This window comes from Liolophura sinensis, chromosome 10, assembly GCF_032854445.1.
Source record: "Liolophura sinensis isolate JHLJ2023 chromosome 10, CUHK_Ljap_v2, whole genome shotgun sequence".
Lineage (NCBI taxonomy): Eukaryota > Metazoa > Mollusca > Polyplacophora > Chitonida > Chitonidae > Liolophura > Liolophura sinensis.
Window position 1 is genome coordinate 4,640,191 of NC_088304.1, and position 16,795 is coordinate 4,656,985.

The 16,795-nt window shown below is 38.3% G+C and overlaps 1 protein-coding gene across 1 annotated transcript; it reads left to right on the forward strand.

Annotated features, from left to right (window-relative positions):
- Positions 1 to 9,334: 9,334 nt before the first annotated feature.
- On the forward strand, positions 9,335 to 16,423 carry LOC135476420 (leucine-rich repeat-containing protein 47-like). The gene is made up of 5 exons (XM_064756444.1): positions 9,335 to 10,330; positions 10,900 to 11,016; positions 12,822 to 12,940; positions 13,388 to 13,490; positions 14,044 to 16,423. The coding sequence occupies exons 1-5, from the start codon at positions 9,341 to 9,343 to the stop codon at positions 14,356 to 14,358; spliced, it is 1,644 nt and encodes a 547-aa protein (XP_064612514.1). The 5' UTR covers positions 9,335 to 9,340; the 3' UTR covers positions 14,359 to 16,423.
- The last annotated feature ends 372 nt before the right edge of the window (positions 16,424 to 16,795 follow it).

Below are 16,795 nucleotides of genomic sequence, written 5' to 3' on the forward strand. Positions count from 1 at the left end.
GTTGTTTGTGACACACCTGGATGGACACACCTGGATGGTATAGGTTGAGAAGACATCAGAGACGTACCATATATTAAAAAAATGTATGGCTTTGTGTGGTTACGACATTAAATCAATCTCACTGAGGTCAGAATAGTGAGATTGATAGAGTAACTTCACATAACTAGATCTGAAGTAACTCCAGCCTTTAATATCAAAGTCAAATGTAATAGCTTCTTACACTACTTTCTGAGATTTAGTACCGGCTCTATACATGGACTTGTAGCTAATTAAATTTGAAGAAACATCTTATCTCTGTCTAGGGGCTGTTTGTCAAGTTAAAGTGTTCCTTTCTGTCAAATCCAGGGAAGATTCTGATCAGTGCTAACATTACTTTGGTATCTCCAACCAAAGAAAGGAGCAGATTGTATTTCAAATTTAGTTAGTGACATGTCATTACAGTGAGCAGAACTTTACTAGATCTGACTTGAGTGAGATTTGTGTTCTCTCATTCAAATGTAGTACTCTTAGTGTGTAAGAATGTGCTGCGTGTAGCACTGACCTCTTTGTACAGATGCGTCGCATGTAGTGCAGACCCCATTGTATGACAGTGTGTCGTATGTAGCACAGACCTCAATGTGTGAGGATGTGCCACATGTAGCACTGACCCCATTGTATGACAATGTGCCACATGTAGCACTGACCTCGGTGTGTGAGAGTGTGTCGTATATAGCACTGACCTCAGCATGTGAGGATGAGCCACATGTAGCACTGACCTTTGTGTATGAGAATGTGCAGTATGTAGCACTGACCTCAATGTGTGAGGATGTGCCGTATGCAGCACTGACCTCAGTGTGTGAGGATGTGTTGCATGCAGCTCTGACCTCAGTGTGTGAGGATGTGCTGTATATAGCACGGACCTCCATGTGTGAGGATGTGCCGCATGCAGCTCTGACCTCACTGTGTGAGGATGTGTCGCATGTATAATTGACCACAGTGTAGTAGTATACTCCTTATGCATCATTTACTTCCATTAGTGAAGATGCACCACATGTAGCCTGAGCAATTTGATTGGTTTTGTTCCACCTTTTTTCGACTATATCCTGCACTTAAGAGTGGTTTGGTTATTGATGACAAACTGATGCATTTGTTGTGTCCAGCAAATGTACATTCATATACAGTATACAGTTTATACTTTCGTTGAGAAAGCGTTAGTGTTCAGTGTTGTGCTACATATGGGGTAACCTCAAGGTTATGTGCTACTTCTGTGCCACTGCCTAGCTACAGTTAAGTCCTACACCTGCACTAAGTTATATCCTAGGCCTCAGTGCATTTTTGTGCGATTCTAGCAACATATTAGCTACATCCTCCTACATGTAACATATTAGCTACATCCTCTAACATATTAGCTACCTCCTCCTACATGTAACATACTAGCTACATCCTCCTACATGTAACATATTAGCTACATCCTCCTACATGTAACATATTAGCTACATTCTCCTACATGTAACATATTAGCTACATTCTCCTACATGTAACATATTCGCTACATCCTCCTACATGTAACATATTAGAACATATTAGCTACATCCTCCCACCTGTAATGTGTAACCTGTTCTCCTAGCTAGGCTTCGTTCTCACTACATTTTTTACATGCAAGCCACTTCCTTCCGGCTGCACGTCCTGACTTTTTGGGTATGTGCAACATCTTTTGTAGCACTACACTTATGTCATCCTTACTCATTTCATGTTACTTCAGCTCATACACATTTAATACCTGTTGGCTAGTCATGATGTATTGTGTACATGAAATTTTGTTACAATTTAAACTCTGGCACCAGCTTGCACCCTGAACTTAACCGCTGTAGTGACTTTCAAAGAAGACAGTGTTGTTGTGGTAGTGTTGCACATATCTCTGTGAGATCTCCATGCAAACAGAGTCAAGGCTCAGTTTCACAAGTGGCATACGACATTTTTTATGGTACATTTGTCGTACGATATTTTGTATGTTATAATTACCATGCCATTGTCCTATCCGTGCGATTATCAAACATGTACGACAAGTTTGTGAAGTCTTAGTCTTGATCATCCTAAGGAGAATCCGTAACTGTTGAAGACATGGGACCTTTGTCTTGCTAGACACGTGGGCATGTGTCGGAATGTGTCAGTCTGGAACTGTTTTGATACTGTTACAATGTGAGGACTGGAACAGAGCATAAATGCGTGTCACAAAAAACAGTACGAGAGGGATTTAGTTTCGTGTACATGTACTTTGTGTGAAAAGTATACCATCACTCCATGAAAGGGAAAGAGTTTAAGATCAATTCACATGTGCAGTGCCATTGTAGGTTTTTTTGTTGTTGTTGCTTTGTCCTTTGGTGTTTTTTTTTTGTTCTTATTTTTATTTTGTTTTTTTTTGTTGCATGATTTCCACTTTGATTATTGACCTTTGTCCTGTATTAGGTGCGGTACTTGCCTGTACACGTATTTATGTTATGTTCTCCACTTTGTTTACAGAGTACATGTTCATGCGTTAATGAGACAACAAAGTGCTGTACCTGTGACTGTTGTTGTGCTAAGTTTTCCTCACTGTAAATACATGTAGGTTTAGACAGCTTTGAATTTTACACAGCATTCTTATTTTTTGTACTTCCCCAGTAACCTCCCTTTATGACTGGAGCGATGCAATTCTGTCTGCAAATATACAAAATTGGTTATCTCCCAGAAACAGGCATGTGTGACACCTGTACCTAGCTTTGGGTCAGATTGAGGTAGAGTGTATCCTTAAGCTTTTGCAGTTTTGATAGCCATCAGGATAAGATTTTCACTCGTGTTTTCATTGGTAAGACCATTGAATTTCTTTTACCTGTACTGTTGGTTTTCTATTCATGTGTATTTCACAAAAAATTCATGTTAAATTTTTTTAGCATGCTGTAGAAACATAGATATCAATGATCAAAGAAAAACAGAGAAAGTCAGTTTCACTGGATACACCATCTTTGCATTTTAGATCTGACCAGTCCGATTCATGATTGCATGTGCAATATACATTTGAAATTATTAAGCTTGCGATATGACTTCACGAGAGCTCCACATACGGGGATATGGGGAATGATGATTTAAAAATGCACAGCGGCCACCTTAATCAGATGAGCAGATGCTAATACAGGATAAGAAATAACGTGACTTAAATGTTGTGCATTTTGCATGAAATTCTGGCTTCCAACCATTTTCTGATTTCGTTCTCTTCAGTCAATGGCGTGGACTAAAACAGCAAAATTATTGTTAAGGAATTTCATGTACCAAAATTGAATTTAAATTTGAAAAAGCAAAAAATATGATTTAATGATTCAGAAGATGACACATCTTCTAATGTCAACACATTCAAACAATATATGAGTGTAAGGTTTAGCTTTTTTGCATACTCATTAAAAGTACAGAAAGAGATGATGTCCTTTTCACTGAAGCTTCATAATAGAGTAATTAGTTTGAGAACCCCTCCCCCCCCCAAAAAAAAACTGTACCCCTCCACAAAAAATTATTATTTCATAAATTCCTCAGCTTTGACCTCTGTTGATGTCAGAGTGATAGAGCATTTATTAGGTGGCCAAACTCTAGGCCTTTCTTAATGTCTTTCCTGATTGGTAAGATTTTTTTGACTTTTCGCATTGGCTGAGGTAGCAGTATGTTGATTTTTAATAGTACAGTTCAAAGTCTGGGTGAAACTCTTTCACTTACGGGAATGTTGGGTGAGAAAAGCCTATAAATGCATATAAAATGAACAACTTACACTGTACATACTTTGTCAGTAGAATGTTTTTTTATTTTTTTTTTGGCTGAACAATGATCTTATAAGAAAATCTGCTGCATGTTTATATGGACACAATAGTTATGTTGGAATGTGAGATTAATATATGCCATCAAGTTATACTGCAAATCAGAGGTCTCAAAGTGTGTTGGCCTTAAGCCATGTAATACCTGGACCACATTTGACGGTATGTGTGGAAGTTTATTGTTGAGTCAAAACAGAGCTGTTTGAGGGGATGGGCATTGATCACAACAAATATCAAACCAGTTTAAAACGAGAAGATTGATTAGCTTTTTGCTTGTCATTTTTTTACCTGTGATTAATTCCTGACGTTTGGAGATTTCTGTTGAGTTTACTTTCTAACAACACATTCATGTAGATAACACTGATTTTCAAGCAAGATAAAATTCTGCTGACATTATGTTACAAAACAGAACTACAGGGAATATTACCTGTGTGAATTCTGTGAAGGGAAAGATACTGTAAAATTCAATGTGAGAAAGGAAACTATTGTAATTTGTTTTTTCACGGAGTTAAATTCTGTCATGGGGACCTCCGTGAACCAGGAGCCTCTCCCCAATGCAGTCGCTGTGAGTTCAAGTCCAGCTTATGCTGGCTTCCTCTTCGGTCATATGTGGGAAGGTCTGCAGCAACCTGCAGACGGCTGTGGTCTCCCTCGGGCTCTGACCGGTTTCCTCCCACATACTTAATGCTGTCAGCCATCGTATAAGTGAATATTTGTGAGTAAGGTGTAAAGCACCAATCAGATATATAGATACATGCAGTCAGAACAAGAGATGTGCTGATGCATATGTAACCTGTGCTGGGCATGACAACCTGACATTAAATGCCTGTTTTAGAGGGGGGAAAAAGTTGAAAATAGTCACTGTGATGTGACTGGTGGCATTCGTTATCAACACAGTGCAAAAAATCCCACCACTCAGTCAAAACATGTGACTGCATGTAACCCAGAGGAAAACAAAATTTATACAAACTAGGGTACAGTAATTCTTCAACCTTGTCGCTTGTTTACAAGGTGTTTATTCAAGCATATTCTGAAAGCATTATTCGGTGTAGACTGATAAAATTATACTTCTTGAGAAGCCCTGAAATGGGCCGATCCATCCAATGCAGTTTTGTCTCCAAAATCATATTCAAATGTTTGTATGTTGCGCTGAAAGTTGGTCTTTCATATGCGAAAAAGGTGAGGAATTTGGTTAAAGGTATTTTCAGATTAAGTTTTTAATGGCTTTTCTACTGATGCTGACTTAATTTTACAGTTTCCTCACCATTAAAAATTTGGATTAATGTATATAAGAGCATGTGGAGAGTGGCCAATTACTTACACAGGAAAAGGTGAGAACCTTTTCACCAATCATGTCATTTGCATGCATTTCTTCCATTCATGATTCTTTGAAATGAATCTGAATTGAGGAAGCGTGTCTTACCTGGAATTTATGTATGGTTCTAAAAAATTTGCAATAATTAGATAAAGATTTCCAAGTTTATACTGTTTTGGAATGATTCTGACTTAATTTGTGTATTAATGTGTGTATTGTGATAAAAATAAATCCTAATATATCTGTGTTAATTATGCTGACTATTATTAATGATTATCTCACTTTGGGTGAGCTTGACTTGTTTCATGTGTCGGCCATGTTGGTAGGAACATCATGTAAATATTAAGCGGATTTACACAAAAAAAAAAAAAAAAAAGATTCACTGGCTGAGAAAATGGCATTTTATATTGTATAGTTTTATGTTATCTTCAAATGAGTGTTACATGCAGATTAGAGAACGGAGACTTTGCATGACCTACTGTTAGAAGCCATGTTGGAGAAATGCTGCTATACCAGTTCATGTTCATATGCCTCCAATATGGTGGACAAACGGTTGATCTGCCAGTGGGGTGACATTGTGCACTACACGTAACACTACAGTAGTTCATTTTAAAATATATATATATATATATATATATATATATATGTATGTTTGTGTGTGTGTGTGTTTACGTGAATGTGTGTAAATATGAGATTTGCAAGTTTATGAGTGAAATCAGAATGTACTGCAATCATGAAGCTATTGACACTGTACATTATTAAAAAAAAGCATATAACTCTATGTCTGTATCTGTGTGAAAGGGGGAGAAACCAAGCTTATATGAAAGATGTGAAGCTCATTTGCTGTTGTACTTGACTTTGAGGCACTGTGTAACACAACAATACAGAAAGAAAAAAATTGAGGAAAAATCAAGTCCATCATACAATTTAAGTGTTCCCAATGTTAGAGTGTTAAGGTAAATGAAGACGGAATAAAAATTGTTTATTAAGCGAACAAAGTATAGTACCCGTAGTCAAAGTGCTGACAGTGAAATTTCTTAGGATGATATGCTATAATTACATTTTGATTATTTTTTTTTTCTAGCCACTGAAGTTTTACATTTTGAAATGAGTATCCAGGGTGGTTGTGTTGATTTGCCAGAACCACCTATATACAGTATAGTTTTGTTCACCAAGCAGACAGTTTGTGATTTAATTGTTTTCTCTAACTCGACCTTCCAGATTTTGAAGGGTTTTGGGAATAGGGAGTCTTTCCTGCTCATTGCTACCTATGAGATGATGATTTTTGTGAAAACTGGTAATGTAGTGTTACAACAACCCAAAGGCCAGTCCGGCTTTGATTGCGGTCGCCACTGCATGGGAATACTTACACTATTGGAAGGGATTTCTACTCATTCTTCCTGAAACTGTAGCAAATGTTTTGTTGGGTTGTTTGTCAGCTTTGACTGGGATTCATTATACAAAGCAGTCACATCATTACAGTGCATTTACCATATGTTGTTATAGTGACGTACATGTATGTATTCACCATATGTTGCTATAGTGATGTATGTATTCACCATATGTTGCTATAGTAACAAGTATTCACCATATGTTGTTATAGTAAAGAGTATTCACCATATGTTGCTATAGTAACATGTCTTCACTATATGTTGCCATAGTAACATGTATTCACAATACGTTGTTACAATAACATGCATTCACCATATGTTGTTGGACGTGTCTTTCCTCCCACCACAGTGCTGGCCGCAGTCACATAAGTGAAATATTATGAGTACAGCGTATAACACCAATCAAATGAATAAATAAATATCTTGTTAAAGTAACATATGTAATCAACATATGGTGCTCTAGTGACGTATGTATTCACCATATGTTGCCATGGTGATGTTCTTGTATGTATTCACCATACGTTGCTATTTTGATGTATGTTTTTCCACACGTTGCCATGGTGATGTATGTATCCACATGTTGCCATGATGATGAATATATTCACCATATATTGCCATGGTGATGTATGTATTCACTATATGTTAATTAACATGCACCATAGGGCAGAAGCATATGTTGTGAGTGTTTGCTATGAAGGTGTGCCTCTGGTGACATCCTTGAGTGGAGCCCTGGCTTAAGTCTACCAATAGAACAAGTGTAGTATTCATGAGGTGACTACAGCAGAAAATCCCAGTCACGTAAATTAAAAACAAAATGTATTGTGCAAATCCTTTTTGTAGTTTGGTCAGAGTTTCAAAAAGTGAGAGCTTGGTAAAAGTGTACAAAAAAAAAAAAAAGAATGCTAGAGAATGTGTATTATGAACTTAATTGCTATTCTGACCTCTTGCACTGATGTTCCATGGACGTGACTGTATATCTTGTGCCCACTGGTTGTAAATGAACACAAAACCGACCGGGTACAATGATAATTGTTACTGACATAAGGATTTTTATGATGATTGAGCAAACTTGGCTATTTAGTAATAGCATTTTATTGAATTACAAAATCGTAACATAAATTGTTAAAAAAAATTATGAAAAAAAAATTTAAAATGACATGTTTTCATGAGTTAGTGTCTAGCTACAGTGTGTACAAACGCTGCATCAGTGTGCATTGTTACAATCTTCGTAAATCTGTGCAATGTTGTCACATCTGTGTAAAATTAAAATTTTGGACAAAGGTGTAGGGTGGGGGGTGCGTGTGTGGTTGGGTGGGTAGGAGCGTTGATGTACTTACCCCACACAGCAGCTATTATCACTAGCGGAGTGAAATGTGTATTGGGTAATCTTTAATGTACATGTGTATGTAATATTGAGTGTATTAAACCATAGAGCATACATATTTATTACAAAATGTGTCTTTGGCATTATTTCTTGATACCTGTACGTGTATTGATTTAATTAGTTGTTTAACATTACCTTTGGTAACATTTTAGTCATCTCAGAACAATGGTTCCTTGTAGTAGGCCAGTCTTGAGACAAGTGCTACCTCACTAAAAGGCTATGCCTAGGACACCAGACATGTAACATGATACAACATAAAACTGATCACTAGTTCTAAGTGCTGTCTTATCATGAGTGCTAGGCAATGAAGTACAAATGAACAAAGACTGATGATTTTAATCTCAGTAGGGAGCAGGATGTTGCTCGATGGAGAGTGCTCCTAACCAACAAGCTCGCAAAGTGCGGGTTGAGTTCCTGCTGCGGACAGGGAATTTGCAGATTCCTCGCCTCTCATTGTTCTTGTAGCCTTAATGATACAAATTCGACAGAATGTACGTCTGGGTTATTTGGGTAATCGTATATTTGTTTAAGTCCACGTAACTTCCACTAATATGGCATGCAAATCAGGAATGTCACATGTGAGAACGTTTGTCTGTTGATTACCCAAGGTTGGTGGCTTACCATGGGTGCTTTTCCCCCACTCATAAAACTGCTCGCCATTGTATAAGAGAAAACTTCTTGAGTATGGAGCTAAACCACAATGACACAAATAAATAAGCATGACCTGACTTTAAATTGCACCGATCGGTCTCCTGGTCATGAGCTTACAGTGGACACCATAGTTGACACCCTCTAGCCTTTCAGCATGGCCTCACTTGGAACTTCATGAACCTGGTTCTCCTGGTTATAAAGTCACAATGAACACTGTAGAGGACACTCTGTAAACTTTCAGCATGACCTGACTGGAAAGTGAGCAGTAGTTAAGACTGACACTCTTTATCTTTCATCATTTTCGTACTTTGAACTAAATGTGTCTTGTGCATAACAGTTCACCGTTCACCCTTGATCTCAGTAAGCAATAAATTAATTAGCATCACAAATCATTACGGTGGATATAATGATATATATATGTACATGCAGTGTTTTGGACTGTTTTGCTATCAGTACTGCTGTACTTCAATTATTACCTGAACAATGAAATCATTATAGACTATGCTCAAGTGAAATTATGTCAAGGTACACCAGAAGAAATATACACTGATTTGCTTTTCGAACCTGAAAGCTTTCTATGTTAAACATTATCTCCATCAAACTATTGTATTATACAAAATTTATATAAACGTCTCTAGTTGTCATTTTAGTCTCCATGGGTTGAGGTATTCAGAATTCATGCTAACACTTACCTTACAGTGTAAGTGTTTAAAGTATGAACATCACCTCGGTAAGATGCACTGATGACAATGTACGAGTCTAAACCGGATGTGGATATTGAAAGATGGCGACGGCGTGGTCAGAAATCGAAACTGTTCGCAAAGAAAATCGCCGGGAACTATGTCTTCGAGGGCCAGAAGTGAAGAAACGGATTGAGAGGAACGGACTTGACGATGAATTGTACACTCTTGGGGGATTAAATTTCTTGGAAATCGCAGATACTCCCCTGACCTGCCTTGCCGATAGTTTGGGAAAGCTGTCTAATCTGACTTCTCTTCTCTTGCCGAACAACCGGCTTGAGACTTTGCCGAAAAGCGTTGGCGAACTGGTGAAATTGAAAACTCTTAACCTCTCGAATAATCAAATCAGCCGGGTTCCCGAAGAATTGACACAACTACCAGAGTTGGAGACGCTTAACCTCAGCATTAATCAATTGCCTGAATTTCCCTCTGTCAAAAATTTGAGTCGTCTTCATTTTCTAGATTTGTCTCACAATAAGTTGGAATCCTTGCCGGAAGACATAACCGACTCGAGTCTGAGTCATTTGAGTCAGATCCGAGCTAGTCAGAATTCTATCAGCGAAATCCCAGGTGACTTTTCACAGTTGCCTCACTTAAATGTGTTGGATTTGTCTGAAAATGCCATCACTGATGTTCCAGCGAATTTGAGCCAGTGCTTTAAACTGAAGGAGCTAAATCTAAAGGGAAACAAAGTGAAAGATAGGAGATTGAAGAAACTCATTGACCAGTGCCCAACTAAATCTATTTTGGATTATCTCAATGGGGTGTTGGAAAAGGAGCAGAAGGATGGAGGGGGAGGGAAAGGGAAGGGGAAAAAAGAGCGTAAGAAGAAGGGAAAGCAGAAGGATGATGCAGAAGAAGTTGAAGACTTGAGAAATCTGCTGCAGGTTTTGAGGTTTTCCGAAGACGAGACTAAGGTGGTGAAAGTTCAGCCATCTGTCCTTGATGTCCGACCATACATAGTCTGTTGTATCTTCAGAAACATCAACTTCAATCAGTCTGTTAACATGTTTAAGCACTTCATAACTCTGCAGGTAAAGACCCTCACCTGTATGGACTGTCAAACCCTGTGTATTTATGTATTTATTTGATTTGTCTTTACGCTGTACTCAAGGATATTTCACTTATCAAACAGTGACCTGCATTATGGTTGCAGCAAGCCAGTAGAGCCTGAGGAAGGCAGTTTTGTGGTAGATATAGTCATTATACATGCAGGTATCTGTTCATCTGGTTGTTGCACTAATGAGCTGCTGAGAAGCAGTAAGTAGCAAATTAAGTCATTCCCAAGCACTCTGGGCTTTTTCAGAGAAAAGATAAAAAATACCTGACTGCCACTGTGGAACATTATTGCATGAAACACCATAAGATAAACAGATAACTTGTACTAATTCAAGTACTTTGTGGACCAAAAGCTAGCTTTGGCATACGACTCTTGCTTAGCTATAGCTTACAACTTATGTAAAGGTAATTATCTCTAACTCTTCGGGTAATGTAATATGGCCATGGTATTGCTAAAATATTGCCTAATGTAGTGTTAAGCCATATAATCATTCATTCATTCATTCATTCACCTGGTGTGATTGATGTTGACCTTACTTTCCAGACTCGGTTGCATGACACACTGTGTCAGAAGAGACAGGTGGCGACTATTGCCACTCATGACCTGAAGAATGTGCTCATGCCTCTGTCCTATGAGGCTAAAGCACCAGTGGCCATTAAGGTAAGATGTGCAGGCTGCAATCCTAAGTCAAGAGATACTCACAATGAAAGACAGCATCTAACTAATGATTATATCCAATGAAAGACTACCATTCAGAGTATCTCAAACAGCATTAAACATTTTTTCAGATTTTTTCAACCCAGTAAAAGTTTAGTGAAGCTGAAGGCGACCACACCTTTACTCTAGCTCTCTATCATTAAAGTTATTTTCCGTATTATAGCCAAAGCAGTAGCCTATGACAGAAAAAAATTGTGGACTTGGGCAATTTAGGCCTTAGTGATAAATAGATTTCTTGTAAATTGAACATACGGGCAGGATATTTCTGCCACTGCTTGATCATACTGTTAATACAGTCAGCCTGCTATATCATTTACAGGTTAAGTAGCCTGCACATGCATGGCCGGAGAATCCCTAGTATAGGTCGTTGTCTGTGGAGGGGTTGTGTTGGTGATTTTGATCCCTTCGAAAATATTTACAAAATTACAATAGGATTACTGTACAACTAGATTCATGCTCAATTTTGAAACAAATGGAAACAAGTCTAAGCACCACTGAGACTGATCCAGGTATTTGACTGTCGCTGAATTTTATGCTTCATTTTTGTGGTGGTGTATGCAAGAAAGACAAAGAAGCAAAATTTAGATTCTTCAGTTCTCATGAACTTGGAGAGAAAAAAAATATATCATAAGATTTAATTAATTTTAAGCATTGTCTGATGAAATGCCGTCTTCTTGTTCCCATAAACTTTCGGCATCCCTAATGAATTTGTAACTGACTCGGATAATTGTTCTTTAGAAACTACTGACTAAATGGTAAAATGAACAACAAAATCTAAGTTGAACAGTTGTCTAAGTTGAACAGCATGTCCAAGTAGGCCTAGGGTATGCTGGGAAATGAATGCGGTTTGGTCCGAGACGGTATGGTAAGCCTGCTGTCAGACATAATTTGTGATTCCGTCGTTGAATATTACACGGCTTGTAAATCAACTAATTTTACGTCTGTGGTAGTCCGTAAATGCTACAGACCTGTCCCACAAAACTGTGTGAAGTGAACCCACAGCTATACATAACTAAATGGTTGTAAACGATCTCAAAATAGTGCCTTATGTGGTTCTGTGTTATCATATGTCACTTCAGCGAGTGAATGGGTGACGGCTACGTCACAGCTTAGGCCGTGCAGTCTGATAGCAGTCTTGATTGGATAAAATTCTCACAATGTCTGCCTCAGTTTATACAGTGTTACGGCTTCTGTTTTTGTTTACATGTATGTATAAGGCCCGCACTGCGTGCATTGACAGTGTTTCGCACAAACAGTGGGGCACAGTTTATAGACCATTAGTAGCCAGAAATAATAGACATTTACAAGAGACAATTTTTATTCAGAGCTGGTAATCCCCCTCAGTGACTTAAGCAGGACTTCTAATCAGGGGAAACTAAGAGCACACAAATGGCATTTGTGTAGAACAAGATATACTTTTTGTCAAATTTAAGGTTTTTATAATGCGATTTAAGATCTCATCTTTAAGTGAGAGGAAATATAACAAAATGGATAATAAAAATGTGAAATAAATAAAAAAGATGGCCAGATTTCACCTCTGAGGGAGTTCTAGCAGCCTTAAAATTGGTAACTCATGTAGCTCTGCTTAGGAGGAATGGGCCAAACACTGATAATGCTCCTATCAGTATTATAATTTGTCTGGGTGGGGGGCATTATGACATGTATGACTGAAATATCATTGGAGATGGCATTAAACCAACAAGCAGCCTGTGCTTCATCAAAGATCTGATTTCTCGCGATTTTTTCAGTTAACCCCCCTGTTCAAGCAGAAGGAAGTCTCTGCGGCGGCTCTGATGAAGTCTTTGAGACAGGAGGCAGAAGACCTGAGAAAGGAGAAGAAGAGAAATACTTATAGTGGCATTCACAAGTAAGATGTCTGTTTATGCTGGATATTGTGGCATTAAACCTTTTTTAATTTATTGATTATGTTTGTCAACATAGTTAATACCCCTGATAAGCTTTCCATAGGATGGAGATGTGGATGGGTCACACTGTCTCGGACTGCGACGTCATATCTGGAGCTGGCTGCAGGCTATTAAAGTTAAGCGGAACAGATGATGGACTTAACTCTTTGTTTATGAACACTGACATTCAACCTGAGTGCCAGTGTTCGTTCCATAAGGGTTTTTTTTTTTTTTCTCATGTGGGGAATGAAATGTTATGACTAACTTTGCACTTTGCTAAAGGGGTAAAAAGGGACTTTCTTACTGTCATACAAATTTCCAGTATCATTTCTCATTTTGGTCAGGTAAATGTTGCTCTTTTAATATATTTCAATATGCTGTTGAAGTGTGGGTGGATATTGCTGTTTTAGGTATTTGGATCTGCTCAAGGATAAACCTCACTACCCCTGTCTGTTGGATGCTGAAGAGCGAGTCCTCTCATTTCCTCCAATCACAAACTCAGATTTCACAAAGGTAACTGCTGGTTGGCTGAGTTATTTCATACATCTCAGCATGACAAAGTCTTGCCTGAAGATTGAAGGAAGATTGGAAGGGAAATTTTCTTTACATTTTATCAGGATAGGATATGAAGATTCCAAGATCTTCACTGATAATATTTCCCTGGTTTCCTCCCGCTATAATACTGGCTGCCGTAAATGTATGGCATAAGCACCAGTCAAATAAATAAATCACTGATAGTATCTCAGAAAGCCAGTAGAAAGTTGGAGCATTGGCGTCATAAAACAGGAACCACTTTGTATCCTAGACAAAGTCATTATCAAAGAGAAATTCATGTGTGCCTCAGTCAAGCACTCTGCATTAAGGGATTGGTTGAATGCTTATCAGGCTAGTTCTACTATATTGAGACTGGATTGGGACTCTGGCTAAGGCATGGTGTTCCAGTGCAGAAGTACTATATGTAGAATAGTATCTAGACCAAAGGGACATGCTGTTTAAAGCCAGAATTGTTAAATATGGAGAATGATACTGGGTAATCAGAAGGATTTATTTCCATTTTCCTGTGTAGATTTCCAAGGAGACGACAGACATGCTGATCGAAGTGACCAGCTCCAGCAGCCTGGACATATGTAAGAAGATATTAGACAGCCTTCTGAAGGAGTCCTTGGATATGGGGATAGGGGGACCTGTGGGTGAGGGCTCTGAGCCCGGGGCCATGGATGCAGCAGCTGAGGCTGGGGGTGGGGAAGGGCAGGCAGGTGGGGGAAAGTTCCAGCTGACAGTTGAGCAGGTGAAGATTGTAGATCAGGAAGGGTCGCTTAAGGTAGTCTACCCCTCCCGGACTGATTTCACGGTTGAAGGCGTTCATGTGATCAGAAACTAGGTCTTCTGCCTCACGTGCTTGTGTTTTTCCACTTATTATAAGCTTGAATGTCCAGTGCTACTGGTGCTTACAGTGTACTCCAGTATACTGTTCTGTGAAATATTTTCTCTTTCATTTTTTAAACAGAGTATGCGACCTAATACCTCGACTCATTATTGGTGTACTACATTAATTTATTGTCGAATGAATTTTTCTTACCATTCTGAGAGGTAACTTCATAAATTTAATGGGACAGTGTTTTATATGTTCAGTGTTTTCTTTTTTAAATTGATTTGTGCACCTTTTATGTCTGGTTATTTTGTTTTACACGGCATGTCTACATGTGTCCAAGGGTGGGGGGTGGGGGGGTACTTAGGGGACATAACTCTGTCTGTTGATGGCCCCAATCATAAAAAGCTGTCAGATGAAACAATATGGTGCAGATTTTGTGCTGAAAGAAAGTGCAAGTCAGTAAAAGTGGTCAAATATTTGATCTTTGCCCACAATGCAAATGTACAAAATTTAAGAGAAAGTTATTAAGTGATATTGTCATCCAGGGGGACAGACCAAAGGACATGCTTCGTTTTTTAATAATTGTAACAAAAGTTAGTTATTTTATTAGTAGACATAGGTCAGTCATTTTCCATGCAGCCGTGTTTGGCTATATCAACCAATTTCACATTATTTATAAATGTGAAGAGCTATCATTATGGTTGAATACTGAAATGGCGTAAATCACAGGTCAGATAAACAATGAGACGATGTATTCAGAACACCCAAGTTTTGTTGGAATAATTTATAGATTTCTGACCACTGTATGAAACTGGTCACAGACTTACAACAATACTCCTTGTTTATTCAACTTTATTTCACATTTAAAAGTGAACATCAGAATATTTCATATGCTTGAGGAAGGGGCAGCTGTACAACATTTATTGTTTTACGTCATATTCGAGAAAATTTCTCTTATACAGTGGCAGCCAGCATTATTGTAGGAGAAAACCAGGTGCAGGGCAAACCCAAGCTGTGCAAAGTAAATTTTATTTGTTTTGCATGTTATCTGTGACAGTACAGCACATGTATGAGTGTCTCTACATTTGTAACTGGTGCTTCCTGGGTAATATTGTTACTGAGGGTTTGGTATACAATTTCGTTATTTTTGGCCCAGCTACAGTTTTGTAAAGCTGCATTAGTTTTTCCAGTAGGTGAAGTATTGCAGTAGTTCTTGTCTTCAAAATGACTTCTGTGGAGACCGCAGAAATTCAGTTTTGGTGACTCTCCATGGGAAGTGAACATGGCTGACAAAGTGTATGAACTGTTGCTTGTTGTTGCAGAGATTGCCCACCTTTTGTGGGAAAATTGACAGAAAAGTTATGTGTCAACTTACTCCTTTTATGGTCTTTTTTGTAAGCAGATAATTCTTCAAAACTAGAAAGAAAAGATTACGGTCACATGTCACATAATTTGAGCATATTGAGACAGAAATTGCACTTTCTGCAGACTTCTGTGGAAGTGTAACCTTAGATACTACGGGAGATTACTGTAGGAGTTTAAGGGTGTACTTGTGTAACTGGTCACAGGTATGAGCAGCTGGTTCATTTTAGGCATATTCAGTGGTTTTTGTCTTATAGTTCCCAGGCAAAAGCAGATAACAGCCTCTCTGCAGTGTCTTTATTAGTGTTGCACTTTCGAAACAAAAAATCAGACCTGCTAAATCTAATCAGAACCAGCCTGTTAAGACAAAAAAAAAATTGCATTTCAGTCAGACGGTAATGCTTCGTAATATACTTGCTATTATTAAGTCTTGCGTATAGATGTATGATGATAATGTTAGCGAGTAAAGTATGACTGCTGATTTGTTAGTTTTTCTCGCAGTGTTGCTTTATACAAAGCTATCTGCTCTCTTCTTCTTCTGCCAGGTTTTAGGTTACCGGTGCACATTTTGCCTTGTACTCATTGTTCTGTGAAAAAATTATGCCTTTATTGAAACAGTGCATTTTTATTTCTGAATATCAGTTTTTTTTTTCTTGTTCAGCACATTTGTATACATCTTTATGTCGTTGACTGAAATTAAAAGACAATTGCATCATGAAAGTGTTCATTTATCAGCTTATGTTAAAGTGTTTAAGGGACTTTCGTGCCAGCACAGCACAATGACTGAAGTCTTGTCTCTTACTTGTGGGATTGCTGGCTTCCTCTCGGGTTGTATCTGGAAAGATCTGCCAGCATCCTGTGGATGGTCGTGAGATAATACTGGTTGCCAGGGTATATCTAAATTGAGTATGGTGTAAAATATCAATCAAACAAATCAATTGGGCTCTAGTGTTGGCTGTTGGTCTTAATGGATAGTGTCAGGACACAGTGACTGAATGGGTGTCCCATATGGTGTCAGAACAGTGACTGAATGGGTGTCCCACATGGTGTCAGTACACTGAATGGGTGTCCCATATGGTGTCAG

Coding starts and splice junctions, on each gene's coding strand:
- LOC135476420 (XM_064756444.1), top strand. CDS start 9,341: ATGGCGACGGCGTGGTCAGAAATCGAAACTGTTCGCAAAGAAAATCGC. Junction 11,017..12,821: donor AAGCACCAGTGGCCATTAAG/GTAAGATGTGCA, acceptor CGATTTTTTCAG/TTAACCCCCCTGTTCAAGCA. Junction 12,941..13,387: donor ACTTATAGTGGCATTCACAA/GTAAGATGTCTG, acceptor TTGCTGTTTTAG/GTATTTGGATCTGCTCAAGG.